Below are 27,145 nucleotides of genomic sequence, written 5' to 3' on the forward strand. Positions count from 1 at the left end.
GAGTCTTTTTAATTCGGGAGAACCATTTAAGAAAAAAGAACGATTAAACATCAAGTGAGGAGACCATGAGGAAGTATGTCATTTAATTATTAACACAAGTTTATGTTTATATATTAATGCACTTGTTATTCCTTTAAGCATTTTCACCATTGCAAAATGGAAATCTAAGGACAGATTATTTGTCGCTATCACATTAACAAGCTGAATATTTTGGACCAACTGAGTGACAGTAACAGGAATAGTTTTGGAGAGTATTAATTAAATGTAACTATAACTGAATAAAAGCACAATAATGGGAGTTTTACCTTGGTACAGTCACCTCTGGCTTGCTCATTAAGAATAAATATGCATAAAAAATTGAAAAATTTTTCCTTTTCTATACATGTCCATTGGTTTGGTGTTATGGTATATATATATATATATATATATATATATATATATATATATATATATATATATATATTGTCGCTGTCGGGCGGAAACCTCGTATGTCCAAATTTGGTCAATTTCATATTTTTTCACATATCGATGCTATTGGTCAGTCCCCACGTGGGTCTGTTATTTTTACAAGTTATTAACCAATCTAAAGTCTTGAAAATAGCTTGAGCGCAAATCTCATAACTCCATTGGACACTTCAACTGTCCACCTCTTCCTCACTCCGTGTGAGAGCTTCGCGTCATATTTCTCCTCAAGAAGAATCGCAACGAATCAACACATCTTCTGAGGTAAATGTCTTCAAAACACTGGGCTCAAAGAAAAAAATCTTGATCCCCGCTAGTTCTGGTGCTCGTCTGAGGACAGGAATTTAGTGCAAGACAATCCACTGCAACGCGGACTAAACCCTGTGCACTGCAGATAAGGTACGGCGTTTTTTTCATTTCCTGAAAAATAACGGTTTTGGAGATACGAGGATTCCGCCTGACAGCGACGATATGTATATATATAAGAGAGAGAGAGAGAGAGAGAGAGAAAGATAGATAGATAGATAGACAGATAGAATAATCAAATCACAGGTTTTCAGATTTTAGGCCATCCCACTACTACGTCATTATTTATTTTTCCATATTAAATAGCACTCCCTTTGTGTTTTATTCCATTTACCATTAAATGAATCATCATCTCCAGCCAAACTGAGCTTGCTACTAAAAATTTACTTTGTAAGGTCTTTCTTTGATTAATATGGCACTAAATAATGTAAATGTTCAGTTTAGATAAATTCTGATGAAGTGAAGAAATACCGTGACTCACATTGTAAAGGATTTCCACCCAGCCCTCCATGGTAATGCACTGGAAGACTGTGAGAACGGCGAAGAGGATGTTATCAAAGTTGGTGATGCCAAAGTTGGGGCCAGGCCAGTACTCCCGACATGTGGTGCCGTTCTCACAGACATGTGCTGGAGGCTCCGAGCCACATGGGAACTCAGCCACCAGTTCATCTGAGTGGACACATGCAACACAACAGTCAGTGAACGCCACAGCAAACTGCATCAACCAAATACTAACATATTTGTAACATTTTTTAAGACAATTCGCCTTTGTTGTGTATCCTACTGTATGTCTATAAGAATAATCACATAACAAGGTTTTCCTTCTAAGAAATTTTCCACCATTATGGAGAATCATTAAAAGTTCTTCAAGTTGTTCTTCTGGAGGAACATTTTATTTAAATCATGCTGTTCGCTGATGCTCCATTATACCAGAAGAATTAGAATCATCTAATCAGACATTGTCAATCAGTATATACAAATGAATTATTTTATCTTCACAAGTCTGATATAAAATGAGTCAGGACTCTCTGTCAAAACTGTTGGCTTTCAGTGTGAGACCTGTGTTTTTCCCTCTGTTGATAATCTTACACAGAATTTTAGTGGTTGAAGATAAACACTTTTAAATTTGAGATTCTTATGAACAAGTACTCGAATTCATCTCAGAGAAGGAAATGGGTTTGATTTTACAGTTTATTTTCAAGATAGAAACATTCATTCATTCATCTTCTACCGCTTATCTGAACTACCTCGGATCGCAGGCGTCATCGGGCATCAAGGCAGGATACACCCTGGACGGAGTGCCAACCCATCGCAGGGCACACACACACACTCATTCACTCACGCAATCACACACTACAGACAATTTTCCAGAGATGCCAATCAACCTACCATGCATGTCTTTGGACCGGGGGAGGAAACCGGAGTACCCGGAGGAAACCCCCGAGGCACGGGGAGAACATGCAAACTCCACACACACAAGGCGGAGGCGGGAGTCGAACCCCCAACCCTGGAGGTGTGAGGCGAACGTGCTAACCACTAAGCCACCGTGCCCCCAGATAGAAACATACTTATGAAAAAAACATTTTTTTTTGGAACTTCTCTATAAATATTTTGATCTTAGTAAGTTAGCTAAAAACAGAAAAATAGAAAAAAAAGGAAAAGAAAACAGAAAAACTTGACCTAAAGCTTCTTAAAGTTAAAATAGTCCTCTCTTCTACCCGACCATTATTTTAGGATTTGTGATTCATGATGATACTGCTTGACCTTCACAGAAGTTCTGTGTGTATTGCTAAATGTTGAGTTCTGCTTGTCTTAGCTCTGTTAGAAGGGCAGAGATATCAGATGGGGATTGCTTCAATCCCACTTGTAGACTCACAACGATTTCTTTATCTTTATTTTCTCTTTCTTCCTTTCTCCCTCTCACCTTGTGTGAGAATGTCTGTATATAAGCTGCCTGTCTAAGCATTATTTTATTAAATTCTTATTCAGCTCTGTGTGTGTGTGTGTGTGTGTGTGAGAGAGAGAGAGAGTCTCTTTATGAGAACTTTCCTTTGAAAAAAGCTTTGCAAGCTAAAATCTTGAACCTTGGAGGAGAACCTTTTGATAAGAGGATGCAGTAACTTTATTTCCAAAACATGTCAACAATTATTAATACAGAGTAAATTGTTTACACTTTAAAGAAAGGCACCCTTCTTTTTTCTTTTGTTCCTCTAGTTTTTTCAATCACATAAAGTTTCACGTAGAATTATTTAGGAAGAAAGAACTATGAGTAGACCCTGAGGAAGTATACTGTAACTGTCCTTGATGCATGGGAAAAAATGGAAGCATGGTAGTAGGAGTTAACCAGATGACGTTCTTCCAGAAAGATATACGTACTAGTATCGTTCCTGAAACAGGCACGATGGAACTTGCCCATGTAGAAGTCCAGACCAATGATGGCAAACATGAGGATTGCAAAGAAAAGCAGCAGGCCGATCTGCAGCAGAGGCACCATGGCTTTCATGATGGACTTCAGGACCACCTGAAGACCTGTCACAGAAAGAATAGATCTGATGAATGTTTGTCAAAAATTTCACGTTCACGCTAGAAAGGGAAAGGATCTACATGGAGCAACAGTGGCAAGTGACAGCACAACAAGTGACATCTGAATCATTCTCATTTTATGCAAATTATATCCGTATATATAATCATAATAATATATATATATATAAAATGTGTGCTTCTATTTTTCTTTAATTTCCCCTCTTACCACTTTAGTTCCTACCCACAATCAACAATGATTGTTGGGTTTCATCTTTTCCTGTCACATACATATGTATAGATCCATTACTAAGAAAAATTGATTTCAGTGTGGATTCCTGCAACACTGAATTTTGTGAATTTAAGATTATAATAAAAATGCCTTTTTACTACATTCAGTAGTAGTAAAATGTTTAGTTTAATAAGTAATATCTGATAACTTACTGGGAATTCCAGACACCAGTTTGAGTGGCCGTAGGACTCGCACTGCCCTGAGTGTCCGCAAGTCAAAGTCTGTCCCGACGGTGGTCAAAATCCTGCAAAAAAAAAAAACAGTAAAAGCACACAATATTAATAAACAGCTCTCTCAACAGAGGTGACAAGATATGACAGAGGATGAAACGATGCCTACAATTCTGTGAATACAAAATAGAACCGGTAGCAACTTTTACAATTCTAATCACTGTGAAAAAATGTTTGCTTAAATATGTCTGGTGAAATGCAAAAGCCATAAGAAAAGAAAAAGCCAATCCACGCTTAACTGTTCCAACAGTACAAGAGCTTTCCAATGGGCTATGGATAGAATGACAGATTAAATCTTTTTCACTGTGCTTTTAAAGCACTAGGTTCCTCAGCAGGCAAATCTAAGCACTGAGTGGTGAAAAAGACTTTCTCCTGGGAACTTCCATGTAATCACAGCAATTCTGTTTAAAAGAGGCCTGGTACAAAGACATACACACACACACACACACACACACACACACACACACGCTCATTTCCGCTTCAGCTCCTTTGGCTGTCTAAAAAGAGGGAAAGAAAGTACTGTACTGTAGCATATACAGTATTAATGTATGTATTCTCTGTGCTTTAGCTTCATCTCTTGTCTAAGCCTTGACCCTGGTTGAACTCACCAATACACTGCTATCTGCTGTAGCTAAAGGTTTTATGCTATTTAGCTAACATGATGTGATATTTGAAAGAAAGTTTAAGCCAAATTCAAAAATGTTTATCACCTTCATTTATCACAAGCTTCACAGTTAACATGAGCTAACGTGACAGGATTTCTGAAAAGATTTTGAGTCACAAAGCAATCTATTTAGCTAACATAAGCTAACCTGACAGAATTTCTGAGAAGATTCTTGAGTCACAAAATAATCCATGTAGCTAAACTGACAAGATTTCTTAGGGACACAATTCTTGGACATTTTCATTAAAAATATTATTCTTTCCTGATAAAGCTTGCTATTTATGTAACATGACATGATTTCTAAAATAACCTCAAATTTCTTGAGATGATAATGAGAGGATTTTCACAAAGCAAGCCATTTAGCTAACACAAGCTAAAAACAGAACTTCCGAAAGGCTTTTTAAGTCATTTTTAATGAATATTATTATTCTTTGCTGTACAAGTTGACTAGCTACCCTGACAGAATTTCTGACAAAATCATATTTATTAATGTTTATGTTATTTACTTACTGCATAGATCACATAAGCTAACTCTCAAAACTTTCTTTTTAACGTAAAGCAAGTTTTTTTTAACTAATTGTCAGTCAGATATCTTGTTTGTTTTGTTTTATAAGTTTTTTAACATTTAATTAAATTTTTCTTTGTCATTAGAGATACTCAAATAGCTAACTTGAGTTACATGATTTCTAAAAGAATTTCTTAAAAATAATAATAAAATATTCAGCTAGTTTAGATAAACGAACTGGACAAAATTTCTGAGAGAAATTGTATTAAATCCTGGCTAACAATAGGAGCTAACATTAGAAGGATTGATAGATGATAAGAGATAACTTAAGCGAGAGACTGTGCTTTCTTAGTTGTGCTTCAAAACCACTATAGAACGACAGAAACTGAATAGAGAGGTGAATGTAATTATCTTTTTACTCGATAGACAAACCACTATATAATCATCTCCACCCATCCGTACCTCAAACTTTTAATCAACAACTACATTTCATTTAACTTACTACACTTCATTTAAAACCAATTCTTCCCAGATGTCTGATGCAAAATATTTTGTGAACTAACGGAGATTTCACGCTCCCCTGGAGTCCTGCAGGATTATTAGAGGTGTCATAGAGGATTGGTGTTTTGGCTGGAGCAGCCGTTGGAAAGGCAGGAACGTGTTTTGGGTGCTCACTGGGGAGCTCCAGTAGCAGCATACTGACTTTGAATTCAACTAGAAGGTTATTTTGTATTTCATACAGAATACTTTATCACAAAACAATCCATGTAGCTAACCTGAAAGGATTTTCTGGAGTATTCTTAAGACATTTTCATTAAAATTATTATTCTTTTCTGTTAAAGCTTGCTATATAGCTAATATGATGACAAGATTTCTCATATTCCTAGTCATATTTTCCTAGTCAAATGTTTATAATCCTTATTTAATGACATTTTCTCATATTAGATCATCTCAACTCCTGCTTTGTATTTTCCTGATATTCATTTTCCCTAACCCGTATTACGCTGTTGTGTTGACCATTGCCTGTTAGAAAAGTTCATAATAATAAAATGACCTGTATTTGAATCCACACCTCCTACTCTGTTTCCTGACAGAACTTTCACAAACTCTCGATTTTTATAGTACGGTTATATTCTGAATATAATATTTCTGTTTAGAATTCCTCTATATCAAGTTTGTTTAACCTATAGCAAATTTCCTCTGCTAACAGCAGGAAGGTTTAATTGCAGTAGAAAAAAAAACTTTTACACAGTATTAACGAGGCTTTTATTTACTGCCCTCTGCTTGAGTTTAATTAAATATTTGTTCATTAACGTTTGAAGATATAATATTAAAATGAAGCAGAAGGTATGTCTTTACCATCCGGGTCAATGTATGAACATGAATTATTTAGAGCTCAGACAGTGTTTGTTTAAGACAATCTGTTAACATAGTTTTATCTTATGTAACACTGTGTGCTACAGGGAATAAAATTTAAATATTCATTCAATGGGCACGGTGGCTTAGTGGTTAGCACGTTCGCCTCATACCTCCAGGGTTGGGGGTTCGATTCCCGCCTCCGCCTTGTATATGTGGAGTTTGCATGTTCTCCTCATGCCTCAGGGGTTTCCTCCGGGTACTCCGGTTTCCTCCCCCGGTCCAAAGACATGCATTGGTAGGTTGATTGGCATCTCTGGAAAATTGTCCGTAGTGTGTAATTGTGTGAGTGAATGAGAGTGTGTGTGTGCCCTGTTATGGGTTGGCATTCCGTCCAGGGTGTATCCTGCCTTGATGCCCCGATGACGCCTGAGATAGGCACAGGCTCCCCGTGACCCGAGGTAGTTCGGATAAGCGGTAGAAGATGAGTGAGTGAGTATTCATTCAATGGGTTTATCTGAAGTAAACAGGTTTTCTTCTCTTTGTCCAGCTCAGAGCACTGTGTAGAAATGATAATCATATCTATAGTAATCATCAACCACAACTATATATTCACTGCAGACTAAGAGATTAAAAAAAACACTGAAGTTTTCTTTTAATCATTTCTGTTTGTCCAAGTTGATTGCTTAAACAAGCAGTGACTGGTCATTTCTGAGATGCTATTTGTCAACTAAATTATCACAGAAGACAAAAATTAATATAATAAACCATACCTCCAAGCACAGGGTAAAACTACACAGTGCGATCGATTTTATGCTAAACAGCAAAGAGAAAAGGTGGCATATTACTAAAAGGGCAGATAATGTCCAGTGTAATAGATAATGTAGGGCTGTTAAATGCCAAAATATGTAATTATAATGACTTTTCCTACTTTATAATTGTGAGTATCAGCATTGTATAACTTAATTTGTGTCTTGGTTACTTTATAGTCTATTGAAAACTGCAAAATCTAATGAGGAAATAAACATTACCAGCTGCATTCTTGTATTATGGTGCCAAACTAGCAGATTCTTTCCATATTATTAAGAAGAAAGTCTTACTTGACTCATTAAAACACATAAACACTGCTTTTTCACCTCACTTCTAAATAAAGTTCATGGCCAACACTTCCATTCCGGTTTCTATTATCGCCTTGATCAGTTACGTAGTCTAAATTGCTGGGTGTGACTAGAAGCTTGTCAGGATTTCTGCAGCACTACATTCATACTACAGCCAGCTCGAGCTTCCTGTTATTAAGCACCATGAAAGGTCAAGAAAACATTCTGCTCAAGTCGCTAACCAATGAGGTTGTGAAAACCAACTCCATGATCCAAAGGAAAACCCACAGCATAAATGTAAACATAAAATTCTCTCTGGCTTTCTATGTCCATCTATCAATTACCTGCTCTAAGTCAGTTTTTTCTCATAAGTGGATAATCTAAGCTGGTTTCCCCAGAAGCACTTCTCCTATAATGTTTCCTAAACAGCTGACCTGCAGAGGATGTTGATCATCAGCCACCGCTAAGAAACATCTGGAACACCAGCACAAAATCTCCTACAGACCCCCACCACAGGAGATTAGCTAACTAATGGACCTGCGGCAAACACACTGCTCCTGAGCCAGCTCCATTCCTTCGCAAAAGTGCATCACTTCTAGCATCGATGCTAAATGCATCAAGATACTATGAAGTGGGGTTTTCCATATCTGTGGATGAGCTAAAGTCTTTTAGCTGTGTAATGTCCAACTGAAAGTGTCTAATGCTTCAAAAGCATTTTGGCTTGAAATGAGGAAGTCGTTGGCCAATAACGACTAACTCAGCAGGATTTATGATCATTTTTTTTAGTTGTATCCATAATTGCTCCTAATCTTTACAGGGCTAACTAACTAGTTAATATGAACGTAACCTAAGACAATTCATGAAAAGATTTTTTGAAATCAGAGTTCTGAGAGAATATTTTGTCATATCCATAAATGTTCTTAGACCTCAGATAATATTCAAGCCAGCTAATATGATCTATCCTGACAGGATTTCTTGTAAAAATGACATGTCCGTATATGCTAATAATCTACAAATGCTGGCTGTTTACTTAGTACTTGCTACTTATGCATTTAACTTACTTTATGCTAGATAGTTAATATGAACAAAACTTACAGGATTTCCGAGAGGAATGTTATGACAATAAATACACCATGCTAACTAGCTAATAACCTGAAAGGCTTGCTGAGAGGATTTTAAAACTAACCTCACATGATTTTATGTAAAAATGTCAGGTACATAAATGCTCATAATCTACACAATGCTACACAACGCTAGCTGCTTGCTTACTTACTATATGCTTACACATTTATCGCTAACTCTAGTTGATGCTAGCAAGATAATAGAGACAAAACTGACAGGATTTCTGAGAGAATTCTTAAAAGTCATTGAGAAACATTCACCTACATGCTGGTAGCTAACTAGCTAGTTAAAATAAGATAAACTGACAGGATTAATCTGACAATCAAACTATAAATAACATTTTACTATTTAGAAGATTCAGTACAAAATTGTAAACGCTAATCAGATGTTTCTGATCAACATTTGTTATAGAATATATATACCTGTAGCTTTGATATCACAGAAAAGATCATTGCAACACAATTTATTACAATTTATTAAGATTATTATCATACTGCCCATTCATAACTTTCATTTGTGAATACTTTACTTAGACACCAAAGCCCCAAACCCTAGAGCAAAGCTCCCATGACCACTAGACACACTTTCACAAATACAGTCTGGCCTCTGTCACTCACAGTCAGGGTTTGACTGGCAGGTTATTACACAGGCCTGTGAAAGCCTACAATTTTATTTATCGTGTGCAAGAAAACCAAACCTGCAAAATCACACACTCTCAATGTCAGGACGCAAGACAGATCACATCACCAGACTCCACTAAAAAATTCACAAGAGCAGCAGAATATTCATCAAATTTAATCTGCTGATTTACAGGTTCAAGGTGCATCAGGTTCCCAATGACAATGAATTATGCATTCGCTGATCAATTCACTAGCAGAAAGAAACAATTTCCAAATTGGGGTTTGATTTGACACAATGCACACATCAAGGTCTTTCTTTTTTCTTTCTTAAAACTACAAAACACTGCATGTGTTACTATATAAGATAAAAAAAACACTCACAAAAAGCACAGATTTTCCTTAGTCAGCAAACCCAAGTCAGGGGGCACGGTGGCTTAGTGGTTAGCACGTTCTCCTCACACCTCCAGGGTTGGGGGTTTGATTCCCGCCTCCGCCTTGTGTGTGTGGAGTTTGCATGCTCTCCCCGTGCCTCGGGGGTTTTCTCTGGGTACTCTGGTTTCCTCCCCCGGTCCAAAGACATGCATGGTAGGTTGATTGGCATCTCTGGAAAATTGCTCGTAGTTTGTGATTGTGTGAGTGAATGAGAGTGTGTGTGTGCCCTGCGATGGGTTGGCACTCCGTCCAGGGTGTATCCTGCCTTGATGCCCGATGACGCCTGAGATAGGCACAGGCTCCCCGTGACCCGAGGTAGTTCGGATAAGCGGTAGAAAATGAGTGAGTGAGTGAGAGAGTGAGAGCAAACCCAAGTCTGTACTTTTCTGTTTGAGAGTCTTTATCTAACCCCAAATCTTACTAAAAGTGGTGTAAAATTTCTGCCTTTTCTTTCTGATTGCCTCTCTAAGGCACCATGACAGTGTAAAGTCACTCCTATCTCTGTAGAGCGAGAGATAAGAAGGGGGATTTGGACAGAATTCAGATTTGTCCTGTCACTGTGGGGCTCCACATTCATCAATCACTGACTGAAAACTAGCAGCAACAGGAATATCATTCTGCAGTGATACATAAAGCAACAGGTTTGTGTGCATACATGCATACTGTCGATGGGTCTTTTCCGCCTTCTAAACACGATTATGATGATAAATACATATTCCACGTATCTCCTAAAGGTATTTTGTCTTCATTTAATCGATGAAAAACCTCTCTCTCAGACAATTTGTTATACAACAAAATGTTATTTATCATGCACATGCTACGTAACAAGTGCTTTCATTGGGCTCTTGGAACAGCAGATGTTAAGAATAAAATATGATAAAGTGTGCTGTTACAGGAAAATAATCACTGATGGGTGTTATAATTATCAACACCAAAGATGATTATTTTCCAAAACAACACATCATGAACTGTATTATCATTTACAGTGAGTTGTTTTTTTTGGAATGTTATGAAATATCCATTTATAAAGTTATGGTATTGATTACATTATATCGGCTTTAGTCATTCCATCACCAGCCACTCTATCTCTCTTCTCTCTTTCTTGAAATTAATCAAACAAAAAAGAAATGCAGCTTGTCATTTTACCAAACCACAAAGTTTTTTTTCTTTTGAAGACTTTCCTGTAGACACGAAGTTACTAACTGTTACAAAGCCCCGAAACTTTCATAAATCTCCTTACAGAAAACGTCTGTCAAAGCAGCTGTTACATTAAATGAATTCCAACCAATCAGAATTGAGAATTTAACATAATAGTACTTCGTAGATATTCTGTATACTTCTCAAACTCACATGAACGAAGTCACGGGACAAGCAAACAACATGTGAAAGTTATGTATAAAAGATACGTATAAAAAATGACAGATACGTTTTCAAATGTTAACCTCACCTTACCTTAAATTCTGAAATATCTCTTACATAAAATAAAATCTCCTGCATTGCTTCAGAGATGGTCTGAATATATTGATATACAGTGGAACCTCGGCATACGAACGCCCTCCCTTTTGAATTTTTTTTAGAATTAGAATTTTGTAATTTTTTGGCATACGGTAGCACAAAGAAAACAGAGCCACTTTTAAGAAAGAAGCTAAAAAATAGCTAAAAAAGCAGCCAGTGCAAGAACAAGCAAACTTGCTAAATAGAATAGAAAGCCAGCATCCACCATTGGTAATACTGGTAACATTTTTAGTGGCTGGAACAAATAATCAACATTTACATTTATTGCATTTATATTTTCTACAGGAAAATTCATTACACAGTTGTAGAATGAATTAAATCCATATGCAGAGGTTCCACTGTACTGATATATTAGGTATATACAAGATTTATGCAATATGTACAAGATATATTGGTATGATGATAATACATTAATAATATGCCTAGTTTCAGTAAGGCAGGAATCGGAAGTTAGGCTACATACATATAGAGCTGAAGTTCAAATTCGGTCATACTGTGTGTTTGAAGGGAAAAAATTATAGTAAAATATTGAGACCTGTGATAAAAATCAATCAAGTAAAATGTCAACACCTTCTAACCAATCAGATCTGAGAATTCAACAGCTCAGTGATATCAAATCGATCAAGTAATTTTAAAACTCACTTTTAGTTCTCAAGATGATTTACAGAAATGCTAATACATACAGTAACAATGAACACATTACAATAATGCATTTGTTATACAGGTCAGGTCCATGCTGCCATAGAAAACTAATCAACACCTCCTAACCAATCAGATTTGAGAATTCGACAGCTCAGTTATATAAAATCAAGAACGAAGAATATTTACCTGCTTGCTCTGTTACTGAGAATGGACAAAAGATTCAATAGTTTATTGTTTAAAATAGTAAGTGATGCAATCAGAGAGTAATCAGGAGTAAAAGACTTAACCACACTGTGGAACAATACTCAAACCAACACAAGCCTACTATAGCAGGTTTATCATGGTTCAGCAGTTCTTGTTTTAAACAGCATTACTAATTAACACAGCATGCGAGAGATTTCTTTGAACTTGAGCATGTGAATGTTGGAACGCTCTAGCGCCTGCAGTGTATATAATTCTTTGGTGTTTGGCAAACATTTCATTAGGAATGTCTGCAGCACCCTGTTATTAGTTCCTGACATGGTTTGTTTTCAGCTGAAGCAGTGGAGCAATTCTTGTCTTTTCTCTCCACCGAACAGCTTGAATAATAACAAAAGATCAAAAAAAAATAAAAATAAAAAAATAGGTTGTGCGATTCTATGTCGGTTCTCAAAGGACAAAGAACTTAATCCTGCTCCATATTTCATGCAACCAGAACGGAAAGTATCAAAGCGTCTTAGACTTTTTTATTTGTAGTTGGTTAAAATGAAATGTTTTAAGTGTGCACTTTATGTTATTAAAATGTTTTTGTTGTGTTAGATGTTTAATAATTATTTGTGTCACAGTGCTTGTGTTTGTCTTCACCCTGTCAGGTCACTGTTTTGCTGCCATATTGTGTTCACCTGTACTGTGTTTAGCTTATTAGCCAATATCCAGGTGTGTTAGTGTGTAATCATAACGTGAGAAACAAAATCACAAATCTGATCAATTGTAGGGGGGCACGGTGGCTTAGTGGTTAGCACGTTCGCCTCACACCTCCAGGGTCGGGGTTCGATTCCTGCCTCCAGCTTGTGTGTGTGGAGTTTGCATGTTCTCCCCGTGCCTCGGGGGTTTCCTCCGGGTACTCCGGTTTCCTCCCCCGGTCCAAAGACATGCATGGTAGGTTGATTGGCATCTCTGGAAAATTGTCCGTAGTGTGTGATTGCATGAGTGAATGAGAGTGTGTGTGTGCCCTGCGATGGGTTGGCACTCCGTCCAGGGTGTATCCTGCCTTGATGCCCAATGACACCTGAGATAGACACAGGCTCCCCGTGACCCGAGGTAGTTCGGATAAGCGGTTTTGAGCCTGTTAGATAGATTTATAAATACTGTATAGATGGGACTATTTAAACGCTTTTAACGTTTAATGAAAATCATGCTAAGCCTACACGCATTCATCCTTCTTCACAGTATTCCTTCTTCACACATGTAATACCCTTAAGAGCTTTAAGTCACAATATAACATTACAGCTTTCACTATTTTAAGCATTAATGCATATTTTATTTGGCTTAGAAATTAGCTCCAGAGAAATCAGAGTTGTTAGGATCTGTATATTTTACTTGGAAGACATATTTTAGGAGGAATTGTCCGGACTGATCAGTGTTGTAACTGCAATTCACAATTCACTTAACAGACAGGCCAGGGTTCTAAAAATTACAAACTGTTCCTTTATAGCAACTTTCCTGAGCTGATGATGATGATGATGATGATGGAACAGATTCTAATCTAAAACAGTTACCTATGAATCATTTGTATTAAAAAATGAAATATCAAATTTATTATTGCGTGCATTGAGCAATACTTTGATTCTTACATGCACAGTAATGCAAATTTTATTTAGTGCAATATTAATTCAAGCATAATGCTTTCTTAAGTTGATTCAGAATACTATCGACTACAGTATTACTATAGACTTCAGGAAAAGGAAAGAAGGTTTTGTGCTAAAATATCATCATGATGACAAGAATAGCCGTCACAAACGCTCCTGGCTATAAAACAACACCCATCTAGGGGGCTAATATTTCTGCTGTTAACTGTACATTGTGTCAGGGCCAACTATAACATGCCACTAAAATGTCATTTTAAGGCATCTTGCTTTTTGTACCTCATGATGAGTGATAATAAGGCCTTGTGTAACAGTTAAATCAACAAATCCATGACATCACATCCATTACATAATCCTCTCTGGGTTTCTTTTTCTTTTTTTATTTCTGTGTTCATTTAACAGTGTGTGTTGACACACCTGAGTGGAACAGAGGGATTTTCCAGCGTCAGTGTTTAGCGCACACGGGTATGCTCGCAAGAGACAAGGAGATTCATCGCCATAGAAACAGAGGCGGATCCGATGCCCTCGTCGGAATACAACATAGAGAAATAAGAGCGATGAGAGAAAGTGGTCGAGTGAAACGCATCACGACAAATATATATATTCAGATCGCTCTCTGGCAGAATTGGTTACTCAGTATATTATTTCATCAATATATTAAAGTTAACAGCAGCAAATCACACAAACGATGAGCGAAAGATTAAGTAATGTCTTTAAAACTCAGCATATTCTTACAGATCAACTAATAAGTAAAAAGAGGACTTCTTTACAGAGGATGCATGTCTGTGAAAGTCTATGTGATCTGATAAGTTAAGGCCTGTAGCAAATTCATTTACCACCCGACTCAATCTCATGCATCCACATGGCAACAAACATTTACCATGAATGACAGAATTAAGGAAATACCCATACCTACATGTCTTAAGTCTCTGAACTACAGACTGACACGTGTGAGTGCTACAGTACATAAATCGCAGCAAAGATAAAGCAAGCTAAGTGAAGCGTTTCATCGGTTTACAGCTGTTTTTCAAGCAGTGAAGGTAAAACTACTATATTCTGTCTGCATTGACAGTGAGTGATCTCCCAACAGGAGCATTTCGGCGTTGTCACTGAGTCGAAAAAGAAACAAAAGACATAAGATAAGAAAGCATCTGTCCAGAGCCGTCACTGAGGAGTTGTGGTTCTCCAAGTAGTTGTGTGCTGCATAAATATAAGACGAGATGTCAGAGATAAGACGTAGTAATCCATGCGCCGGTGTGTGTTTACTATGACGCAAAAAGCAGCATGGCTTCCCTGAGGCAACAACACTGCATCCATCCACCTGCATGCTTCTGAGTCTACTCATCTTTACCAGGGAAGATAAACATACTTCTGATAAAATGCTGACATTTCAGATAATATGCCTCAAGAAAAATGATATAATTTCCAATCTACATAGTGAATGGTACAAAAACACCTTTGTAGCAGAAGGTTGCCTGAGTGCTACATGTCGAGGAAAGATAATCATCTCAACAGCCATTTTCCTAGCCATTTTCAGCATTAGGAAACTTAACTACATAACAAACTACTGGAAAAAAAATATATAGACAGATAACGGTTGGCAAATCTGTAGCTCTAGCATCTGAGACATATTCCTAATTGTCTAAATGATGAGACAATTTAACAACCAGGAGAAAAAATACACTTGCTTCCAGTATCTGTCCTGTTTAACATACAGCAACATTATGCTTAAACATGTCAAAAAAAAAAAAAAAAGTCTAATAATGAGTCAGACCTGAATAATCTACTACAAACCTGTCAAAAATTAACATTAGAGAAGAAACTGCTCCTGTGACACGCTCCCTTTTATTTTTACATAATAATGTTTAATTAGCACTTTTCTAACAAATCTGAGGATGATGACAAAAAAGAACAACAGCCACATGTCAACCCAAGCTTGTATTTTTAAGATAAATTAGGGGACTCAAGGTAATTATATAAATCTCATTTACTACCTGTTAAATCGGCATTTCTCTGCTAGTCATGCTAGCTCAGTATATAGTTAAAAAGTTAAACATTCCAGACTTTGTATATGGGTACAGTGTTATTTAGCACATATTACTGTCTGTCTAGTTTTATATAGATCAAGCATCCAGTCGAAGAGTAAAGGTTTCACAGCATTTTCCAGCAAAAGGAGAACAAAAATAGTTCCTTGATGCTAAGATGCTAAAATGCCTGTGGCCAGAAATCTTCAGCAGGTATATGGTAATAGAATAATTCCATTTCCTCATTGAATATTCAGCCACAGCCTGATGCAGTCACTGTAGTTCTGTATTCTGAAGCCATTGGAGATGTGACAGACTCATGACACAAATGATTAAGAAAAAATCATTCTATCAGCTATCTTGCTGATCAGCTATCTTGCTGTCAAAGTTAACCTTTTTTGGCACCTACTGACCTTTCTGGCCCTTCTCCTAATACCGTTATGCCATTATACCGTAGTTCGTCTCTCACCAAACTTCCTGATCTGACATTGTCATCCAAACAAGCATAGCACCAGATGCAAATGAATGCAGTGATAAATGATTTGGTTAGATGCTAACTAATCCCACATGAGTTTCCCATATGGCTAAAATGTTCGTTCTGTTTTACAGTGTCCTTACATTCAGTACCAAACTCAAAGAACTCAGTTCTTTTCTGCTCTCAACAAGCTAACAACCTGTTTGGACAAATTCTATGATGAACAACTACATTTTTTCTTTCCATTAGCAATAACAGTGTAATATAGTTCCTCTTTCGCTATCTCATGCTTTCAAGATTTATTCACACAAGCATTAAATTGCAGCACTCAGCAACTGGCACAACAAACCCTATAAAAAGAATACTGAAAATGCTAATAACAGGATTCAAATGCTTTCCCACTTTTCTGTCCAAGCAGAGCACAGCAACTGTAATATTAATTTGCTAATTTGAATTATAAAATACATCCTGCTCTCGACCTAAAGGTTTTATTTCCAAGCTAAATAGCTTAGAAAAATGTAACTGAGAATATTCATACATATTTTGGTCTGTATGCAATGTGTTGATGCACTAAATACTAAATTCAACACATCTTTTAATAATGAAGTGCTGTTAGGTGGGGGGCACGGTGGCTTAGTGGTTAGCACGTTCGCCTCACACCTCCAGGGTTGGGGGTTCGATTCCCGCCTCTGCCTTGTGTGTGTGGAGTTTGCATGTTCTCCCCGTGCCTCGGGGGTTTCCTCTGGGTACTCCGGTTTCCTCCCCCGGTCCAAAGACATGCATGGTAGGTTGATTGGCATCTCTGGAAAATTGTCCGTAGTGTGTGTGTGTGTGCCCTGCGATGGGTTGGCACTCCGTTCAGGGTGTATCCTGCCTTGATGCCCGATGACGCCTGAGATAGGCACAGGCTCCCCGTGACCCGAGGTAGTTCGGATAAGCGGTAGAAAATGAGTGAGTGAGTGAGTGAGTATTGTTAGGTTACAATACATTATACTGTGATGAGTTTTTGCACACTCGGATCGTGCAGATAGCAAAATTTAATAATCGCTTTTGCTGAAGAATGATTCACTGTATCAAGGTACAACACTTTAAAATGCTGTCATTATCATACATTGGTTTCTTCCCTTCCACCCAAGGCATGCTGGGACCTGACATCTATGTGGCTTGGAGTTTTCAGAAGACTGACACCTACCCAATACCTCTCCCAATTGGTGAAGGCCAACAATGTGAAAGTGGGTAATGTGAAACCAACCAACCACTCCACAACGTAGCACCAAGCACTTGGATTCCACCTAACTGTGGAATGGGACCTGGTGACTGGAACAGGATTGTGTGTGGGATCAAAAGAGGATGGACGTTATGGAAATACTGAATAGTGTTGCCACAACCAAGAATTTATCCAGCTTTGGGTCTCTTTACCTAAATCCACCCCATCTACATCCAGTGCTAGGTTATGCACATCCACCATTAAACCCTAACACGATTAGGTCCCCATGTTCACCATCTGTATTTCCATCACCCACCATTACATTTCCATAACTACATTCTACATCTACATCTCCTCCATTTTGATTCCCATTGTTGAGTAATCCTTGTATACTGTACCACCTTCAAACATTTTTTGAACACTTTTTTAGTTTGTTTGTTTGTTTGTTTGTTTGTTTGTATCAAAATCCAGGTGCACAAGTAGAGATCATTGCAAAGTCCTCATCTTTTCTTTGTCGGTGATTTATGTACTCTGTCGCTTAGTTGGTATTTTCAGTGTTCGTTTCCATTTTCAGCGTTCAGTTCTAGTGATTTTTTTCTCTGTTTTTTAATCACGTTTTAGTTAATAAACTGTTTGTTTGGTTATCCCTGCATTTGGGTCGGGGTTTTATCCTCGCCTTGGCAACTGACAAAGAGAGTCATTTATTTCTGAAGTCATGGCACAAGGCAGGAATCTACATTGTTTGAATTGCATTAATGATTTGGCTTAATAAAAGAAAAGCAATGAGTCACAAAGAAACTTGGAAAGACAACACACTACAATGAAGTGTTGAGCCATTAGCTCCTCCTTTCTAACCACCCAATCAAACCTTTACGTAATTAGGTGCTTTGTTAATATTTAACCAAATACCTCTTACCGTAAAACAAGGCAAACACTGCCTTAGATGCAGAATACCTCTACCTTAAATATACCCATACACTCTCTGTTTTCCCGACTCCTTAATAATTTCAAGTATTCGTCAAAACACACTATATTAGAAAACTGTCAACAGACGATGGGCTATGGAACTGCTGCCACTGCAACACCCAAACCAATGCACATCGATTTACAGAAATTCATTTTGCATTTTCCAAGGAAGGAGGGAGAAATTAAATTTCATGTCAAGAAACTCTGGTTCTCTACCCTGGAGTTTATCATCGTTCTTCAAAGCCTGTGTGAAGGCAGAGAAGATATCTATGTGAAAAGATGGGAACCAACCACCACCACCCCCTAAAAATAAATTCTGCTCAAGCTCATTTTATGTTCATTCTGTTTTTTTTAGACAATTCTAGAAATGCAGTATTTAAATACATTATACAGAAACGTATTCTTAATAATTGACCGTATTTGCTTTCCTTTTTTATACGTTATACATCTATATTTATTTAGCACATCAGATTATATGAATGCGTTTAAGACTTTTATTATTAAAGTGTCAAGTGAAATTAAGCGTATAAAAAATGATCAACAAATAATATAAAATAAAAAACTGAAGAATTTATATCATGTATTATGACACAACCATTCAAAATCCTCTTGTTAACAAAAATAATGTTTTCTGAAGTTTGGAGTATTACCATCATCACAAGCACCTCCTAATCCTATGTTTGGAGATCTATCCTCCCACTAGTACCTCAGAGGTTTGGAGTTCTGTCCTCCCCACTGGTACATCAGACATTTGAAGGTGTATTCTTCTCACCAGTACCTTAGACATTTGGAGTTCTATCCTCCCCACTAGTACTGTACCTCAGATGTTTGGAGGTGTATTCTACCCACTAGTACCTCAGACATTTTGAAGGTCTATCCTCCCCACTAGTACTGTACCTCAGATGTTTGTTGGTGTATTCTACCCACTAGTACCTCAGACATTTTAAAGGTCTATCCTACCCACTAGTACCTCAGATGTTTGGAGGTGTATTCTACCCACTAGTACCTCAGACATTTTGAAGGTCTATCCTCCTCACTAGTACCTCAGAAGTTTGGAGGTGTATTCTACCCACTAGTACCTCAGACATTTTAAAGGTCTATCCTACCCACTAGTACCTCAGATGTTTGGAGGTGTATTCTACCCACTAGTACCTCAGACATTTTGAAGGTCTATCCTCCTCACTAGTACCTCAGATGTTTGGAGGTGTATTCTACCCACTAGTACCTCAGACATTTTGAAGGTCTATCCTCCTCACTAGTACCTCTGATGTTTGGAGATGTATTCTACCCACTAGTACCTCAGACATTTTGAAGGTCTATCCTCCCCACTAGTACCTCAGATGTTTGGAGGTGTATTCTACCCACTAGTACCTCAGACATTTTGAAGGTCTATCCTCCCCACTAGTACCTCAGATGTTTGGAGGTGTATTCTACCCACTAGTACCTCAGACATTTTGAAGGTCTATCCTCCCCACTAGTACCTCAGATGTTTGGAGGTGTATTCTACCCACTAGTACCTCAGACATTTTGAAGGTCTATCCTCCCCACTAGTACCTCAGATGTTTGGAGGTGTATTCTACCCACTAGTACCTCAGACATTTTGAAGGTCTATCCTCCCCACTAGTACTGTACCTCAGATGTTTGGAGATGTATTCTACCCACTAGTACCTCAGACATTTTAAAGGTCTATCCTACCCACTAGTACCTCAGATGTTTGGAGGTGTATTCTACCCACTAGTACCTCAGACATTTTGAAGGTCTATCCTCCCCACTAGTACCTCAGATGTTTGGAGGTGTATTCTACCCACTAGTACCTCAGACATTTTGAAGGTCTATCCTCCCCACTAGTACCTCAGATGTTTGGAGGTGTATTCTACCCACTAGTACCTCAGACACTTTGAAGGTCTGTCCTACACACTAGTGCCTCAGAAGTTTGGAGGTGTATTCTACCCACTAGTACCTCAGACATTTTGAAGGTCTGTCCTATCCACTAATGCCTCAGATGTTTGTAGGTGTTTTCTCCCCACTAGTACCTCAGACGTTTGGAGAATTATCCTTAATTCTTGTTACCCAGCTATGTGGAGGCTTATCCTCAACCCAGAAGTTTGGAGGTGTATCCTTACCACTAGTACCTTTCATGTTTGGAGGTTTATTCTCCCCTATACTACATCCCATGTTGGGAGATTTATCCTTACCAGAAGTTGTTCTATTTTTTTGAAGGCCAGTGCTCAACAGATGTACCTCCCATGTTTAGAAGCCTATCCTCATCACTCATACCACTCATAGAAAGCCCATACGCACCACCTCTACCTCTAATTTTTGGATTATTCACATGCCATTCTCAAAGCTCTTTGAATTATGTGAAGGTGTTATCCAACCTTCATTCTTGCTTCTGTAGCCACTTGTACTGAGTATGACGAAATGTTGTGGGATGAACATGAATTAAAAGTTATAAAAGGTCCTTTGTAAAAAAAAAAAAAAAAAAAAAAAAAAAAAAAAAATGTAAATGGAACTGTGAAATGTCTACGTTTGACATGATGAATACTGAATATGACTTTATGTATGATCTGCCTATTATCCTGCTTTCCTTCGAACTGGAGGTGTAATTTTTAATGTCATTTGATTCATTTTTTTGTATCTAATATGTTTCCCAACAAAAGAAGCAGTGTAATTATTAAAAAACCTTCCAGGCAGATAAGTTCATCCTGTCAGAGCATGTTTCATTTAAACGCCTTTCCAAGTGTTTGTTTTAACTACAATGTGTGTCTCCACATGACATACTGTATGTCTTCACATTAAATAAAATATAAACACATTATTTTCTCACAATCATTTATTTGCCTAGAAAATGTCTAACCTATTTGATCTTCAATTGTATCAGCCTGCACTGCAATGTTAATTATTGAAGCCATAGTGATCGATCCCGAGGTCAAATGCTTTCCGTTACATTTTATTTTCTTTATTTCTCTTTTGAGAGCTGGCATGTTGCCACAGCATATTAAGCATATATGCTGAGAAAGATAAAGTAAGAATGCAAATTGGCTTGTTGTATTGTCCTAAGCATAATTCCCCAGTAATGTAATGTTATGTAGCCTGAATATTCAAAAACCAGGAAACTGGCCAACACATAGCTGGACCCAAGAAGCTCCTTCAATGACTTCCTTCCTTCCTTCCTTCCTTCCTTTATTTCTTCCTTCCTTCTTTCCTTTCTTCATTCCCTCTTTGTGTAGTGTAAATTTTCACTTTAGAGATGTTCACACGAATCTGTCCTTCTATGCTTCTATATTTCCCATGGCTGGTAGCTATTGTGACTATAGTTTATTTTCAACACTGCATCTATCAGACCTTTCCTGTGAGACCTTAGTTGTTCCCGTGGGATTAGTTTGGTAGTTTGGATGAGCAGGCGATGCTTCTAAACCAATGGTGAATGATTTACATGTCCTGTTTAATTTTTTTTCCTGTCTATAAAATCCTGATGTTATCCATGATCGGCCCTTCCTCTCTGATTTTACTCGTGGAGTGTTGGATCCTTCTGCAAAGCTGAACACAATAAATCGTGGAACCTTTTTTACTCTTGCCCGTGCCTATCGGTGTGAGATTTTATGCTTTAATTCTCTCAAACCTCAAAACATCCACAACATTTTGGCGTTGTCGGCAGGATTCCGCGTTTGAGAGTCGACTTCGGGGGTTCCCGGGCAGGCTTGCAGCCCTCGAGTCTTGAAGGCTGTTAACTTCCACAACATTTGCTTTCTTCCTTCCTTTCTTTCTTCCTTCCTTCCATTCATCCTCCTTCTGTCCTTCCTTCCTTCCATCTTCCCTCCCTCTCTCTCCCTCCCTCCCTCCCTTCCTTCCTTCCTTCCATGTATCATGTATATTCTTTAATCTTAAGATAAAAATCAAATAATATGACCAGTTATCATAAACAAAATCCTAACCAGAGAGGAAACCAAATCAGAGATAAAGTATTTTCTCAAACAGTAAGAACACTAAACAAGAACAACCAGCATGCCTATAGCATGTACACTTAAAATACACTTAAACAAAGAAATGAATATTGAGTAACACGTTACAGCTAAGTGTTCTGTTTCTTTTCACTATGCTAGAAAATAGATCCTGAAGAATCCACGCTCACTTTATAGCATATCTGGAGAAAGGATAGCTAGCCTTGCTCATGTTAGTTTCCCATCCATTTGCCTTGTGCTAACAATACTGTAGTAACAGTTTAGTAACTGGAAAGACAAGAGAAGCGATACAAACACTGAAACATCCCACTGTGATTATACTGAATTTAATCACTCTTCACACAGAACCAATCAAATTTGTGGATCGGAACTAACTGTTGTATAAAATTTTGATATGAGGTCAGAACAGTCTTCTTCTTATGCATAATTCACTGAACATAGAGAAGTGTCGTGTCCTTACAAATTGTTCTAAGGTTTTGACATGACTGATAATAAAGCAGCACCGAATAAGGAATTTGGGTAATAAAACTAAAATATCTAGTTGCTCGTCTTCTTCTGCCCATCCCCGAGGCATCTAGAGATGTACCAGATCCAGATGTGTTTTGTTTCATGAAGATTCCATGAACTACATTTGGTCTTTGAGGACAACAACCTACGATTCAATACCCAATTGTCGGACTGTATACGACTGTAGAAAGGACATTATTCGTAAGAACACGCTCTGGTGTTTATAACACTTTATAATCACATCCTCTAGTGTCATCCAAATGAGGATGAAGTTCCCTTTTGCATCTGGTTACTCTCAAGGTTTCTCCATCTTCCATCTAAGGGAGTTTTTCTTTGTCACAGACGCCTCAGACATGCTCATTCAAGAGAAATACAAATACATTTAGATATAAGTGTAATATTAATCTTGATACTTTTTGTACTATATTTCTTACAATACGATGCAATATGATAGGATACAATATGAGACGGTATGATACACAATATGACATGATACGATGTGATGAAATGCGATACAATATGATACGATGCGATGCGACGCAATGCGATTCAATGCGATGTGATATACACGATGATACATGACACAATACGATAAGATATGATATGAAACAACACAATAAAATACGATACGTTACAATACGATACAATGCGATACAATGCGATATGATACGATACGATACTATACAATATGATATGATACGATAAGATGAATCCTGTTCACTGAATATCTAAATCAGCAGCTTGTCAATCACAAGCATTTGCCGAAAGTCTATCAAATGAAGCCTTCATCTCAACTCCCATTATCTATTTGTTCTCCTGGTTGTTTATGACTGTGCACAGCTCCCAGTGCATTTAGTCATGTGCAGTTGCTCCAAAGCCATTAGGCACAGATTGTGAGCTGCTTACTGGAAAAACTCAAGATTTATTCACACACTCAGTAAACAATTCAAAACCTCATGATAATGTGATTTTGTGTCTGGTGGCCTTGCTTCAAGTTATGCAATAATTTAATAACAGCTATCTTTATTTTAGGCCAAGATTAAATTAAAGCTAGGGAATAATGCTGTGTGAAAAGGGCTGTGTGAAAAACAAGAAGCCTTTAATTACCGGCTAAACTCTGGCAATTTTTCTAGCACTGCGGCCTGCGCCTGATCACGCTACAGATCATTAGCATGGAATGTCAGGGACATTCTCATTAGGAAAGCAGCTAAGTAGAAGCATTTATTGTTTATCATTTATCTTTAAACTTTCTGTACAGTGATGCTAGGAAAAAAAAGTTGCTACTACCATCACTGAGGAAAAAGTTTGACAGCAAAGTAATGACACCTGCTTTAGATGCTGGCATCAGATGAGACACTATATTTGAAACCTTTGAGACTGTCACACCTTCTTTGAACCACTGTTGCGTCAGTCAGCCTAATGATCGATTCTTCATCAGTGATCATTTGAAGACTTCAGCAGGAAGGAATTCATGTTGGGTCTGTGGTGAAAAATATGCTGACCTATTAGTTCCTCAGGAGCTCTTGGCTGCTTAATTCCACTCAACGACAAATGCTTGTAGAAAAGACATTTATTTACGCTTACTTTATTTCCTATCCATTGTCACCCAAATGAGTCTGGTTCCTCTCAAGGTTTCTTCTTCATATCATCTCCGGGAGTTCTTCCTCACCACATTCACCTCTGGCTTGATCATTAGGGATATATGTTAGGGATTACTCACTCACTCACTCACTCACTCACTCACTCACTCACTCACTCACTCGCTCATTTTCTACCGCTTTATCCGAACTACCTCGGGTCACAAGGAGCCTGTGCCTCTCAGGCATCGTCGGGCATCAAGGCAGGATACACCCTGGACGGAGTGCCAACCCATCACAGGGCACACACACACTCTCATTCACTCACACAATCACACACTGCAGACAATTTTTCCAGAGATGCCAATCAACCTTCCATGCATGTCTTTGGACCGGGGGAGGAAACCGGAGTACCCGGAGGAAACCCCCGAGGCACGGGGAGAACATGCAAACGCCACACACACAAGGCGGAGGCGGGAATCAAACCCCAACCCTGGAGGTGTGAGGCAAACGTGCTAACCATTAAGCCACCGTGCCCCCCTGTTAGAGATTAATGGTAACTTAATTTTAAACTTTAAACTTAAATTTTTTTATTCTGTTTCTATACTTATGTAAAGCTGCTTTGAGACAATGTGAATTGTTTAAATATAATTTGAGTTGAATTGAATTGAACTCTGTCATCTTCTCAAAAACAGGGCAAGAGACAGAGAGGCTATGCAAAATTACCCACAGGTGAGACTATATGCATAATTGCCCTGAAATACCCTGGTGTGTATCCCTGCTTTACACACAGTGTTTCCGCCCCTCAGCCCTGATCAGGATCAATAAATCACTTGAAGAGAGCACAAAATATTCCACAGTTCTGCTACAATCCGTCTCAATCCATCGGTGCTCTTTTGGCATCCCACAACTCAGTTCAACAGCACACACAATTCAACAAACACCACCTGCAAGCCACAATATACAGTACATCACAGATTTCCTTCAGTTGAGCTGACTCACACTTGGGTTCACTCAGAAAATGATCGCGTCCCTATCGAGACGACGGAGGCGTTGACGTGGTGTTGAAGCAGCGCCACCTACATTCAGGACAGTGTGTGGGTTGCTACAGTCACGATCTTGTTAATGCTAACGTTACAGGATCGCATTTCAGGATGTTTCTAAAGTTTTTATGATTTTCCCCAAATCCTATTACTTATTATGTTAAAGTTTTCTATAGAGGAGGTAAAGATTGTGTTTAATAGGTTTAAATATCTTGTAGAAACATCTGAATTAGTTTCATTAAAGCCCATGTGTGAATATATTAGGGTTTCTATTGTTGCACTTTGGAAACAATAAAAAATAAAGGCTATGTTCGTACGCTAAACGTAGCTGTATCTCGTCACATGTGCTGAGCTGTATTAAAAATAATACGTTTTATTCAAATCTCACTTTCTCAGTTACTCAAAGAACATAACACATTGCTTCAAGCACTTAATGTCCTTATTTACCAACTACAGCATCATTAATAACATCTATCATTTAGACTATTTTTCAACACCTAGTCTGTTTCCTTCTTAACTGCATAATAACGTACAGTATTTATTTTTATAATGACTTCAGATCTGTACACTTTTTTTTTTCTAGCCCATGTTTTCCACAATTAATTGCTGGTAGTTGTTTTAAAGAGGGTCTCGATGCTGTAGAAAACCTCCTGCCCTGAGAGGCTTGAACAGCACTCAGGTAATTTCGATAATCTGAATGAGCCATCTAGAGAATGAAGATAAGCACCTGCACAACCGTCTGAATACAGATAACTTCCAGTGAATATCTACTGACATATCATTTCAACTGACTCAGCAAACTGTCCCTCAGGATAAGTTTTGGTCATAATTTTAGTGAAAGACAGAAGCAATGTATTCCGTGCAAATTACAACCTCCACTACGGAGGCTTTCTGAATCAGAGCACAGAAAGATTTTTGTGGACCAGGAAGCGCACTGCAGGACCAAACCTGTAGGAGGTGGTGTAAGTTTGGATGCATTGGAATTGTGCCAGGAATAAATGTGGACGTGTATTCGGGTACACACTTGTTCAGTAAGAAAAGTAACTGTGTGTTTTTGTAGTTTCCACAGCACACGTTATGATGTGAGATAAACAGAAATCCACTGTGATTCAATAGTCTGGATTCAAGTGAGTCTGGATCCAAGCCAATGCTGCTTTGTGGACACCTGAACATCACCCTAATATGTGGTTCCTGCTCAATCTGTTGCCACAAACTTGGAAGCACTGTCGCTACTCGATCCGTATGTATGGGATATCTACGGTGGCCGAGAAGTGAAAAACACATTAACAAATACGAAAACAAATGAACAAATCCGAAAACACGACGACAAGTCAGACAACCCGGAAACGGTAGTGTATCGTTTGTGAATGGAAACTTACCGATCATCGGACGAGACACCTGTCACTCAAGATATACAGGTATGGAATCTTATGTGTAATGTGTAAAGTTCTCCGTTTAAATATAAGGAAATAACAGAATTAATCCACAGTAATCCATTCCATCCATCCATTCCAACTTTTCCCTGCGGCAGATGTATATGTATACATCTTCATATACTTCATGTATACCTTGAGTGACAGGTGTCTTGTCCAATCACAAACTATACCAACCTCTTCCGGGTTGTCTGAATTGTCGTTGTGTTTTCAGATTTGTTATTGTGTTTCGTGCAACGATTCAGACAACCCGGAAAAGGTAAGTATAGTTTGCGAAAGGAAACTTACCGATCATTGGACAAGACACCTGTCATTCAAGATATACAGGTGAATGACAGGTGTCT

At 38.0% G+C, this 27,145-nt stretch overlaps 1 protein-coding gene across 3 annotated transcripts in view; it reads right to left on the reverse strand.

Moving 5' to 3' along the window:
* cacna1ba (calcium channel, voltage-dependent, N type, alpha 1B subunit, a) overlaps positions 1–27,145 on the reverse strand; it is a 126,584-nt gene that overhangs the window by 86,596 nt on the left and 12,843 nt on the right. For all 3 annotated transcript variants that reach the window (XM_060884165.1, XM_060884162.1, XM_060884163.1), the window contains exons 4-6: positions 3,733–3,824; positions 3,145–3,297; positions 1,250–1,437 (exon numbers count right to left, since the gene is read on the reverse strand). In XM_060884165.1, coding sequence (XP_060740148.1) covers positions 1,250–1,437; positions 3,145–3,297; positions 3,733–3,824 — 433 coding nt within the window. The remainder of the gene's footprint in view (positions 1–1,249; positions 1,438–3,144; positions 3,298–3,732; positions 3,825–27,145) is intronic.

Source organism: Tachysurus vachellii, chromosome 12 (assembly GCF_030014155.1).
Source record: "Tachysurus vachellii isolate PV-2020 chromosome 12, HZAU_Pvac_v1, whole genome shotgun sequence".
NCBI classification, from domain to species: Eukaryota; Metazoa; Chordata; class Actinopteri; order Siluriformes; family Bagridae; genus Tachysurus; species Tachysurus vachellii.